This window comes from Prorops nasuta, unplaced genomic scaffold, assembly GCF_024137725.1.
Source record: "Prorops nasuta isolate Cenicafe-Biocafe unplaced genomic scaffold, Cenicafe_Pnas_1.2 PNAS00013, whole genome shotgun sequence".
Classification (NCBI taxonomy): Eukaryota; Metazoa; Arthropoda; class Insecta; order Hymenoptera; family Bethylidae; genus Prorops; species Prorops nasuta.
The window spans coordinates 134,599-147,923 of NW_027116810.1; the positions used below are offsets into that span (position 1 = coordinate 134,599).

At 33.7% G+C, this 13,325-nt stretch overlaps 1 protein-coding gene across 1 annotated transcript; it reads left to right on the top strand.

The window, feature by feature from the left end:
* The first annotated feature begins 5,197 nt into the window (after positions 1–5,197).
* On the top strand, positions 5,198–6,832 carry LOC136777942 (uncharacterized). The gene is made up of 7 exons (XM_066734514.1): positions 5,198–5,292; positions 5,361–5,555; positions 5,637–5,739; positions 5,826–5,993; positions 6,090–6,290; positions 6,365–6,728; positions 6,825–6,832. Exons 1-7 carry the CDS (start codon positions 5,198–5,200, stop codon positions 6,830–6,832), a joined length of 1,134 nt encoding a protein of 377 aa, XP_066590611.1.
* Positions 6,833–13,325: the final 6,493 nt, after the last annotated feature.

A 13,325-nucleotide genomic window follows, 5' to 3' on the forward strand; every position in this document is an offset into this window, starting at 1 on the left:
AATAAACATTTTAACGGATCACTTGCTGGATGGATATTACAGCATTAACAAAAACTGTCCATGTAGTGAGACTTATTGAAACTGCATAAGGCAAGCTTACATTTTTCTGTCATATATGTTGCACCCCAGAGAATTGAGAGAAAAATGAGTATTGCCATAACAAGGTAATCAACTATTGGGCTATACTTATATGTAATTGAAAAATTTGCAATTTAAATATATAGTACTTTATTACTTATAACTTAATTTATAGAATATACAATACACAAAGCAATATGAAATTGAAATGAAAATTATTTGTTAATTCATTTACGTAAGCCTATAATAGACTTATTTTTCTATCGAACAATGAGAGTTAAATCATTACTGCGTATAATTTTCTAAACATAATTCTGATTATGCTAATTCTTGAATATATGTGTATACTTTATTTAATATTGCCACAGGTAACTAAAAGAACTCCAGAGTTAACTTATAGAATTTATTGAAATTCTTTTTTCAACGATATTATAAATAGAAGTATCATTTCCTATAGACTGGATTATTCATAGATTTAATAAAATATATGTGAATAAAATCATCATTTGCACAAAATGCTTAATATAACTACAGGAATAAAAACTTTTAATAATATAACGACAATAGTAATATCTATGAATGATATTTTTCTTTAGGTATTTGAGCGTCCAGACAAGGCCTTGAGGGTTCTTCTCCTTTTGTTACATCTGCCAAGGATTCATGCAGCGAAGCAGTACTATTTGGAAGCTGAAAATAGTTGCAAAATATTAATACATCATACACTGCAATAATGTACTTGCGAAAAAGTCTATTTGTATATACTACATTATTTTACAATTTATATCTTTAGAAAACATTAATTCAAAAAAATATTGACACTATAAAGGTAAAAATCATTATATATATATATATATATATATATATATATATTGCATAGATATGGACATTGTAAATTTTTAAAAATTATTAATTATTATACCAATATTTGCTTTGTTACTAGTAGGAGAAGACATAGGTTTTGTTTAATTTCTCTATGTATTTTATACTCGAGTGAAATAGATATTAAAGTTTCGATAAGAGAATAAGTACTGGATATAAAATAAATGCGTCTTACATATCATTGAAATAACTAATGTTCTTTCTTCCACTCCTTTGCCAGTAATACGTTCAGCCCTTAAAAGAGGCAAGGCTTCACCTGTATTAAAGTTAAAAAATTTAAACTGTTTAAATGTTAATAAGGGTGGTACAACTAAAAGATTTTTTATTCTGTTTTATCAATACTTGAAGGAATGAAAAAAATGTTTAATTGAATTTATTTTAAATCGAATTAAATCTTATTATATCGTTACCTTTTCATAGCTATTATAGCTGTATGAAAAGTAACTAAATCAATTTAAAATAAATATAAGCATTGATTAAAAAGGAACAGATTTTCAAATATTGTATAAGGCTGAATTTTAACAGTGATGAAATTTTTTCATAGTTAAACTGTAGCTTCAATATCTATTAATCCCTCTCATTTCTAATCACTCGGTTTTTGGCCATATACCAAAATAGAACATCATATATTATACTATAATATAATTTTTTGATGAAATATTATTCTTAATCGTAAGTGCAGATTTAATAATTTTATACATCTATATATAATATCTCCTTTTATTTACCTATGATCGCAAAAGATTTTTTTATTTTTGCAATAAAATCAGCATTTTTAAAAGCTGACATTACTAAAAACTCCTCTGTTAACGTTACCAAGTCTTCATTTGACATTACGTTAAATTTTTTCCAGTTCCTTTTCAGCCAAAAATGATATTCTATATCGCATCTTCTTTTTTTACATTCTGTCAATTTCATGTTATTATTTGCTTGATTTATTTCTCTCATGTTTATTTTAATGAGAGTTTTTCATTTTACTGCGAATAATAACAATTGGTATTTAAATTTACATTCTTTGACATTTTAAAATAAATTTAATTATTAAAAGTGCAAAAACAAAAAATAATACTTACATATAAATGTAAAATAATTGGGCCTTTTTCTCATAAATTGTTTCAAGTGTTTATGATATGGCTCCTGTCCATTATTCGTTCTCACATCCTCCTTGAATACGCTTAAAATATTTTTATTAATTTGTTTCAACCAGAAACGTTTATTGCATTTTAATCATCTTTTAAATTGTGCGATGTCTTTAATATCATCGTTTAAAATTATTTTTTTTTTCTACTAATTTAAACCCTAATTCAATTAGACGAGGTGGTAATAAGGGTAAGTTGTACAACTGTCTCAAGTAAAAAATCCCCTTAACATATGTTGTCAATTTCTGTTTTTTCAGAATTTTGAATAATCCCAATTTTTGGGCATATTTTCTCACATTCTGAAAATTATATTATTTATTAAACATTGTAACGTTGCGTTCTCGCAGCGTTACAATAGCTGCCATCTAGCGCTTTGCTAATCTCAAGCGCTAGATAGACGGGTCGCGTGCGAACTAGGGAGTTATCAACCGATAAGTATTGATCTAGGATCGATAACTTGTCGGCTTCCTAGTGTCGCGCGATGGGTGTAGCGGGGCAGCGGCGGGACAGGCGCAGGGCCTTACCTACTCCCGCGAACTGCCCCGACACACGTAGTTTAGAAGTCAAAGGTGACACATAGTGCCTAGAAGTGCCCCGCCGCCGACAAAAGTGCGACCCCAACGACAGCCGCCACACAGGGCCTAAAAAAGAGGAGAGGTGCAGCGACTGCCAGGGAGCCGCGAACCCATATCGGACGACGGGACACCCCCAGGCCTTCGGGCCAGCTACCAAGGGCGAGAGCGAGAGAAGGAGAGAAAGAGAGAGCGAGAGAGAGAGCGAGAGAGAGAGCGAGAGAGAGAGCGAGGAGGAGAGCGAGAGAAAGAGAGAAGAGAGCGTACCTATCGTAAGCAGACATTTAGGTGATTATTCGTTTTGTAATAAAGTCCAGTGACGTCCCGGGGTGTGCTAGAACTTTAGGGCTCGTAGCCCCGACCGGTTGTATAGGGAACCGCTGGCCCTGCTCACCTGTCACGGGTAAGCGGGCAACCTAGCGGAGTGGTCATTCCGTCGGACCGGTAACGAACATCTTATTGTGTACAGGCGCGAATTAGTAAAAGTGTTCGCGATTGCATCGATTAGTTGTGAGTTGACCGTTGACGGGAACGTTCCCGTAATTCGTTTCAAGGCCGCGGACTTAGTATAATCCCCGTGAGGACTAGTGACCTTAGAGTCCTCGACGTAAACAATCCGGGTCGTTGTTGTGTTTGAGTACGCGGGAACGGAGTCAGTGCGAATAACCGTCGGGTGACGCGCACGCGTGGGGATAGGGACCCATCCGCTTAACGTCGCGTCGTGGTTAGCCTACGAATCCGCCAGAGTCGCGCGAGTACCGCGCGACTCGGCGGGACCGCCGCGAACGCCAACTAGTGGCTCGAGCGCGGGGCTAACTACTACGTCATCGGGGCTTCAGCCGCGTTCGCACGACTTAGGCCGCGCCCACATTTGGGACCTCGCGTAACCCCGTTATACCACGTGCGAAGGATCGGGTATTGTATTAAGCACCGATTTTATAATAAAGAGAGTTCAATCGAAATTAGCGAGTTAGTGTATTAACACCCCACCCCCTATATTCGCGTACGAGGGTTAGAACCCCCTCTGTACCAATAAATATTCGGGAATTATTAAATAATTACATCGAAGGCGCCCGGGTCTTATAGGAAGTCGCCTATTGGGACGCGAACGCAAGCGGTGGGGGGAATCACTCCCCCCTCCCCGCCTACACCATCCCTTGGGATAGACAGTAGCGTCACAACATGTAGTGAGCCAACCATTAAATTATAATCATTAAAAAAATATATTTACATCGACATAATGGAAGTAACAACCCTTTATTTTGAAGGCAGGGTAAACAATTTTTATCGCGTTGTGCAAACTGATTTCGTAATCAGCCATGATTCGCTCTACATTTAAATTAACCATAATTGAACCTTTTATAAATCCTAAGATCTTCACATATATGTCTTCTCTTTTTCCTAACATTAAGATCCATATGCATGGTACAAACTAAAAAAATAATTACCATTATTTATATCCTTTGGAATAATACCACAAGTATAATATATCATAATAATATTCTAAATACAACGAATATGAAATTACCTTATGGGTAACTCTCCCCATAATTGTTAACATCTGATAAACATCGTTTAAATTGGGCCTTGTATAATATGTAACATCCAAACTGTACTGAGTTACATGTTGACTTTCAAAAACTTTTATTAATTTTGCATCTGATAAAATTATTTGCGTTTCTAATCCTACATCTATCTGATCAATGCAAATTCTGTGCTCTTCCTCCTTTATCCTAAATTTTAATACTTCTTGCCAAACTTCATTTTAATAAGTAAACCTACATTTCTTAAATTTGTCAGCTTATACGGACACATTTTTCTTCTTTTCCTTTTCATGGAGCTTTTTATACTCTGAAAGCTTAACAAATCTGACGCTTCTTCGTGTCTATATATGTGTACATAAACCATACAAGAGATCTTTAATTCATCTTAGACAAATAAAAGTTAAAGATTTTACTATATTTACTTTTCACATACGTAATTGTAACAACATTTTAATGACATCGGAATATTCTTTACAGTATCCAATATGTCCTTCCGAAATTTGGCTACTTTCAAATATTTCTCTTCTTTCTCATGATTATGTATTCTCATTTGAACGAAATTATTATCAACAATTTTCGCAGTACCGCTGCATTCCTTTCTTTTACACTTAAGATAGCTGCAATGCACAACATGAGCGTAGTAGATAATATATTTTTAATGAAGAGTAAAATTCGTTTTACTTACGTCACGTCTAAACCACCCTTATTTCTTTTCTTCATGTTTATATAATAACAGAATCCATTTTCGTAAAGAATTTTAAAAGTCTTTAAATCAGACATATTATAACAATTGACACTAGTTTTCCAATACATTTAAAAAAAGTACATGCAAGTAAACACAAGACAAAACACCATCGATAGCGGACTTTACTAGTTGTCCTCTAATTGCCTCTAGTCGGTTAATGCTACTCCTCTTCAACGTAAAGAAAGCATTGTCTGCGCGTTACAATATATTAATTAGAAAACAAGTGTCAATTGTTATAATATGTCTGATTTAAAGACTTTTAAAATTCTTTACGAAGATGGATTCTGTTATTATATAAACATGAAGAAAAGAAATAAGGGTGGTTTAGACGTGACGTAAGTAAAACGAATTTTACTCTTCATTAAAAATATATTATCTACTACGCTCATGTTATGCATTGCAGCTATCTTAAGTGTAAAAGAAAGGAATGCAGCGGTACTGCGAAAATTGTTGATAATAATTTCGTTCAAATGAGAATACATAATCATGAGAAAGAAGAGAAATATTTGAAAGTAGCCAAATTTCGGAAGGACATATTGGATACTGTAAAGAATATTCCGATGTCATTAAAATGTTGTTACAATTACGTATGTGAAAAGTAAGTATAGTAAAATCTTTAACTTTTATTTGTCTAAGATGAATTAAAGATCTCTTGTATGGTTTATGTACACATATATAGACACGAAGAAGCGTCAGATTTGTTAAGCTTTCAGAGTATAAAAAGCTCCATGAAAAGGAAAAGAAGAAAAATGTGTCCGTATAAGCTGACAAATTTAAGAAATGTAGGTTTACTTATTAAAATGAAGTTTGGCAAGAAGTATTAAAATTTAGGATAAAGGAGGAAGAGCACAGAATTTGCATTGATCAGATAGATGTAGGATTAGAAACGCAAATAATTTTATCAGATGCAAAATTAATAAAAGTTTTTGAAAGTCAACATGTAACTCAGTACAGTTTGGATGCTACATATTATACAAGGCCCAATTTAAACGATGTTTATCAGATGTTAACAATTATGGGGAGAGTTACCCATAAGGTAATTTCATATTCGTTGTATTTAGAATATTATTATGATATATTATACTTGTGGTATTATTCGAAAGGATATAAATAATGGTAATTATTTTTTTAGTTTGTACCATGCATATGGATCTTAATGTCAGGAAAAAGAGAAGACATATATGTGAAGATCTTAGAATTTATAAAAGGTTCAATTATGGTTAATTTAAATGTAGAGCGAATCATGGCTGATTACGAAATCAGTTTGCACAACGCGATAAAAATTGTTTACCCTGCCTGCAAAATAAAGGGTTGTTACTTCCATTATGGCGATGTAAATATATTTTTTTAATGAATATAATTTAATGGTTGGCTCACTACATGTTTAATAAATAATATAATTTTCAGAATGTGAGAAAATATGCCCCAAAATTGGGATTATTCAAAATTCTGAAAAAACAGAAATTGACAACATATGTTAAGGGGATTTTTTACTTGAGACAGTTGTACAACTTACCCTTATTACCACCTCGTCTAATTGAATTAGGGTTTAAATTAGTAGAAAAAAAAATAATTTTAAACGATGATATTAAAGACATCGCACAATTTAAAAGATTATTAAAATACAATAAACGTTTCTGTTTGAAACATATTAATAAAAATATTTTAAGCGTATTCAAGGAGGATGTGAGAACGAATAATGGACAGGAGCGATATCATAAACACTTGAAACAATTTATGAGAAAAAGGCCCAATTATTTTACATTTATATGTAAGTATTATTTTTTGTTTTTGCACTTTTAATAATTAAATTTATTTTAAAATGTCAAAGAATGTAAATTTAAATACCAATTGTTATTATTCGCAGTAAAATGAAAAACTCTCATTAAAAAAAACATGAGAGAAATAAATCAAGCAAATAATAACATGAAACTGACAGAATGTAAAAAAAGAAGATGCGATATAGAATATCATTTTTGGCTGAAAAGGAACTGGAAAAAATTTAACGTAATGTCAAATGAAGACTTGGTAACGTTAACAGAGGAGTTTTTAGTAATGTCAGCTTTTAAAAATGCTGATTTTATTGCAAAAATAAAAAAATCTTTTGCGATCATAGGTAAATAAAAGGAGATATTATATATAGATGTATAAAATTATTAAATCTGCACTTACGATTAAGAATAATATTTCATCAAAAAATTATATTATAGTATAATATATGATGTTCTATTTTGGTATATGGCCAAAAACCGAGTGATTAGAAATGAGAGGGATTAAAAGATATTGAAGCTACAGTTTAACTATGAAAAAATTTCATCACTGTTAAAATTCAGCCTTATACAATATTTGAAAATCTGTTCCTTTTTAATCAATGCTTATATTTATTTTAAATTGATTTAGTTATTTTTCATACAGCTATAATAGCTATGAAAAGGTAACGATATAATAAGATTTAATCCTTTTTAAAATAATTTCAAGAAAACATTTTTTTCATTCCTTCAAGTATTGATAAAACAGAATAAAAAATCTTTTAGTTGTACCACCCTTATTAACATTTAAACAGTTTAAATTTTTTAACTTTAATACAGGTGAAGCCTTGCCTCTTTTAAGGGCTGAACGTATTATTGGCAAAGGAGTGGAAGAAAGAACATTAGTTATTTCAATGATATGTAAGACGCATTTATTTTATATCCAGTACTTATTCTCTTATCGAAACTTTAATATCTATTTCACTCGAGTATAAAATACATAGAGAAATTAAACAAAACCTATGTCTTCTCCTACTAGTAACAAAGCAAATATTGGTATAATAATTAATAATTTTTAAAAATTTACAATGTCCATATCTATGCAATATATATATATATACAGGGTGTAACGAAACGACCGCCTTTTCTCGTAACTGGAGGTTCGGGGTGACAAACTGAGTGCACGTGTAAAATTTTGCTCGAATCGTTCAAGGGGTTTAAAAGTTATTTACATTTTAAAATCACCCTTTTTCAGTCCTTTTCGAACGACTTTGACTGCACAATGGAAAGTGGAGAAAGTGAAAAAACAATTGATGAACACCCCAATAGAATGTAAAAATTATCGATCGCGCGCGATAATACTTTTGCTTTTTATTCCATTAATTTGGCTATCAGATCAATTTTAAAAATAGCAAAATCCTTTTCATTACATTTCCAATTCAATTCAGTACAGTTATCATTAACCTAATTTATGGAAAGAGCGAGAAGATGCAATGAAAAGGAAAGTATTAAAAACTAAGATCTCGCGCGAACGCACTGATAATTTAATAGGAAACGCATGAGGGCATTCTCTTTCTACTAACCAAGCTAAAGAGAATGATTCAAAATCAATACATTGATGAAAGAGAAAACTAAATTTACCCATTTAATGTTCTCCAAGTTCTTTTACATTAAAGTTTTTAAGAAAGCTTTAAACTGTCTCCTCGATGATTTCCAGAAAGCACACTATCACTGTTTTTGCATTTAAGCAATCGTGAATTTAAACAAATTAGGTATTAACCTACGCTTCTTCAAAACACTGGTTAATTTGACACTTTTGAACTGTTTGAAGTAGGCTGATTAAGAGTAGTCGAAACGAATTACTTATTATTTCTCCTCTCTGTGTGTCTCTCTCTCTCTCTCTCTCTTTCTCTTCAGCATACTTCAAACAGTTCATAAGTGTCAAATTAACCGGTGTTTTGATGAAAAGTAGGTTAATATTTAATTTGCTTAAATTCGCGAATTTTCAAATGCAAAATCAGTGATAGTGTGCTTTCTGGAAATCATCGAGGAGCCAGTTTAAAGCTTTCTTAAAAACTTTAATGTAAAAGAACTTGGAGAACATTAAATGAGTAAGTTTAGTTTTCTCTATCATCAATGTATTGATTTTGAATCATTCTCTTTAGCTTCGTTAGTAGAAAGAGAATGCCCTCATGCGTTTCCTATTAAATTATCAGTGCGTTGGCGCGACATCTTAGTTTCTGATACTTTCCTTTTCATTGCGTCTTCTCGCTCTTTCCATAAATTCAGTCAATGATAATTGTACTGAATTGAATTTGAAATGTAGTGAAAAGGATTTTGCTATTTTTAAAATTAATCTGATAGCCAGATTAATGGAATAAATAGCAAAAGTATTATCGCGCGCGATCGACAACTTTTACATTCTATTGGGGTGTTCATCAATTGTTTTTTCACTTTCTTCACTTTCCATTGTGCAATCAAAGTCGTTCGAAAAGGACCGAAAAAGGGTGATTTTTAAATGTAAATAACTTTTAAACCTCTTGAACAATTCGAACGAAATTTTACACGTGCACTCAGTTTGTCACCCCGAACCTCCAGTTACGAGAAAAGGCGGTCGTTTCGTTACACCCTGTATATATATATATATATATATATTGTTATGGGTTCACACCGCGACAAACTAATTCAAGTACTTTTGGTACAACTAAATTTATTCAGTCCTTGTAGAATTATTTTACAATGTTCGTTTATAAAATAAATTAATAGTTATACAAGTTTTTAGAGGTTTTTGATTAAATGGTTATCTAATTGAAGTTAGAATGAATTTAGGGTAACTAGAGAGCTAATGCTCGGATAAAGTCGGATGACTTGTTCTAGTTACTGCTGGGACTGGACTGATCGGTCAGGAACCGAGCAGTCAAGTCGTTGCCTCAAAAATGCATCGATTCTCATGACCATATATGGTATGGTTATAGGGAATCGATCGTGCGTCAACGGTTACTAAGTCGTACGTCAATAAGTCGATTGTTCTAATAGCTGACTAAGACTTTTGGCCACGCGCGCTCTGAGGCCCTGGCAACAAAGAAGTGCTGTTGCCTAAGAAAGAGGTTCAGGTTGCATACGAATGACGCCACACGGCGCTTGGAAGAATGCAACCGGAGCCTTTTTGAATTTAACTAATTTTAATTAATTAAATATTTTAATACTAGTTATAAGCTAGTTATTGGCTAGGTTCTAGGTTAATAGAGAAAGTAATAGAAGTAGTTATGTGAATATAACACCCCTCCCCCCCCTGGGGGAAGAGTACCACAAGGGACTCTTAATTTGTTACAGCACGGACATATGATCGGAGTTTTGAGAGTTAGCATCCTCTTAAATCTCCATAGCTTCTTTTTTTATTACTCTGGTCCTTGGCTTGGGTGTGGGCCTACGTTGACAATGGCGCCATAATGCGTAGAGTCCTATTCCAAGTAGAAGTAAAACCAAGGCTGAGTAAGAAGATACTGTATGGTGAAACAGGTAGTGACCCGTCCCTTGACCCTTTTTTTCTAGATCCTTCTCAAGGTCCTTTAGTTGAACGCTGAGGGTGTTAAGTTCGTTCACTTTGCTTAACACATTGTGAAGTCGAGGTATCTTGTTGGTGTCCGCTGTATTTATGCTGTTTTTGGGATCAATTGTATTTAAAGAAAAGTTATAGTTTGGAATGTAATTCCTTCGCTTGCTTATTCTATAGGTTTGTACGGTTTCCAATACAAAATCAGTAGCTGTTAGCAAACAATTATTGTGTAGGTGAATTGTCCCGGAGCCCATTAAATCTACGCTAAATTTCGGTTTATTTTTACAAATTATCTCTAGTAGAGGAGCTATGCGGTTCCGATGACAGGGAGTGGGGGAAGCTGTTTTGTGGTGTGGAAGGGGGATGGGTGGGGATAAGACTCTCTTAGTATGGTAGTGGTGGGGATGAGGAAGGAAAGGGTCTTATAGTGGGATCGCGTTTGGTTAGGGAGGGTGGGGGTATTTTTCACCCTATGTCACAGTTGGAAGGTCTTATAGTGGGACCGAGTTTGGTTAGGTAGGGGGTATTTTTCACCCTATGTCACAGTTGGAAGGTCTTATAGTGGGACCGGGTTTGGTTAGGGAGGTGGTATTTTTCACCCTATGGTACCGTTGGTTAGTTATCCTACGGGGACCTAAGTTATCCTACGGGGCCCTAGTTGAGGGAAGGTTTTTTCACCCTTCGAAGTCGATGGTTAGTTACCTTACGTAGCCTAACTATTTCCGACTCTGCTACACAGAAAAACTAGGTTGAGTTAATTGCTAGTTCCAGTAGTCACCGCTAGGTGACTGCCTTCCTTAATCTTCTTTCGCGCTAATGGTATTTTAATATTACGTAATTACACACACGGGTGAACTAGTTCAATTTAATTGATAGTACCAGTAATTGCCGCTAGGTGGCTACCGCAATCCCCCCTTTTCTCGTTAGTTAAATTGTAGATAGCTATTGTGATAAGTTGCTGATATCGTGCAAGGAATTAACTTTCCATCGAGCATGGAATTATAACTTTGCATGGCTTTAACAAAACCTATGCAGCGTATAACGAAATATCCTCTAAATGAAAGAGTATAGTTTTAATAGTCTCCCCTATTGGGGAGAATAACATTTTAACATCAATTTCAGGAATATTAATATTTTGATAGGGCAACTTATTAAGTCCTAGCTGTTACTATACCCAGGTCAGGTTCACCAATTTATTAGACCTTACAGCTCCTCACTTATAGTATGTCCTTAGAGGGTACTATTTGACCATTCAGAACCAATTCTAGATCCTCCCACTATTCTCTCCTTCTATGGACCCTCTCTAGACTTTCATTCAAGAAATCATTTACCTTTCTACGAGCGAATTAGTTAAAGTGATAAAAAGATGTTTGACTAAAATTATACATTCGCGGTACCACGGGATACGGCTATAGAGAAGCTAACCTTCAAGAGGAGGATGTGGATGAAAAAGGAGGAGGAGGAGGAGGAGGATGAGACATGGAGACTGGATGAGTAACTGATAGTAAAACTTTAGTTATTGAATAAAAAACAGTTTTAAGAATTTTTATAGCCTTCCCTGACTTATCTTTTAGCCATTTTTAGCTTTTCAGGTAAGCATATCATACGATCCATCTAACAAGCAGGCTAGGTATTAGAAAGGGAAAGAGTTGTCAGTGCACTTCATTTTTTTTGAAGGGTAAAGCAAAACATAACTTTTACCTAGACATTAAGAAGCTGTATTGGCACCATTCTAGCGATTGGAGAACTGATTGCTGAGTGTGCTGATATCTTCTAGAACGGATATGCTCGAGTACCTGACGCCTGAGATCATGTCATGTCATGACTTGTTACTTGATTTATGACCTTTTAAATCCTCGATTTTTTCATATTCTCTCAATTTTTTATATGCCTAGCTATCGAGAGGAATGTGCTCGTAAATTTTACCGTTTCACTTAAGAAAAGTCTGCAACACGTTTATGCAATTAAAAGAATTCTGGAGAAACCACTGGTAACGTGTCATGACCTGTTTGACGCAAATTTTCCCCAGTTCACTTTAGAAAAGTCTACAACATGATTATGCAATTAAAAGAATTCAGGAGAAACCGCTTGTAACGTGTTACGACTTGTTTGACGCAAATTTCGTAGGTGGGAAAGAATACCCAACCACCCAAATATTAACTTCCAATAAGAATGAATCTCATCCCCTTCCATGAATGCATCTCATCCCTTCCACTATTTTTAAAACCCTTGTTGTCAGCAATCGGGAAATTTCAGTCAGTCAGTTTTCATTAGAAGCTTCAAGGAGGTGAAAGATCCAGTGCAAAGCTATATTCCGAATATTTTCCTTGCTGTACCACAGAAATTCTTTTGGGTGGTAAGAATTATTCTTTTATTATTATTCTCTTTTCTTGCTATTCTATTTCAATATTTTTCTTTTCTCAATTTCTATGTTTTTTTCACAGAAAAATGGATTTAACCAAGATCAATGCACTTGCAAGTGTAACTTACGAACCTAAGACTTTCGTAAAGCTGAATACTTTTGAGGAGAATAAGGAGTATCAAATCACTGAATTAGTGAAAATTAAGACCAAATATGGAGAGAAATTAATAGCGAAGCTGGCTACCGACGAATGGTTCTTCCTACCCTCAAGGATGATGAAATTACTGGAGTCGCCTGAACTAATCAAAGAACTTCAAAATGCTGCATCAGCGAATACATTAAAAATCTTATATGTTGGAGGACGATACAATAATTTAGAATTTAAAGTTACCCAATGATAATCATAAGATAAATTTTGGAAATGTTTGTAAGGAATGTTTTTAAGGAATGACACCAATAAATGTTTATTATATCTTATTTATTTATTTTTTCTTTACCCCTCACTACATTAGTAAGATACATATAAATCTAGTCTATTAACTTACATTTCTAACAATACTAGTAAGCGGGTTATATTCAACGATTTTATCATGTATAATTAAACAAAACGCAGTAGTATTACTTGGAATATTTCTAGTACAATCAATCTCAATTTTAACATCAACAGTGCCTGACTTTATAGATTCATTTTGATGCGAACAA

Excerpts from the sequence above, each read along its gene's own strand:
- LOC136777942 (XM_066734514.1), top strand. The coding sequence starts at position 5,198 with ATGTCTGATTTAAAGACTTTTAAAATTCTTTACGAAGATGGATTCTGT. Across the intron at positions 5,293-5,360 it reads AAGGGTGGTTTAGACGTGAC|CTATCTTAAGTGTAAAAGAA; the intron begins GTAAGTAAAACG and ends TATGCATTGCAG. Across the intron at positions 5,556-5,636 it reads TACAATTACGTATGTGAAAA|ACACGAAGAAGCGTCAGATT; the intron begins GTAAGTATAGTA and ends ACACATATATAG.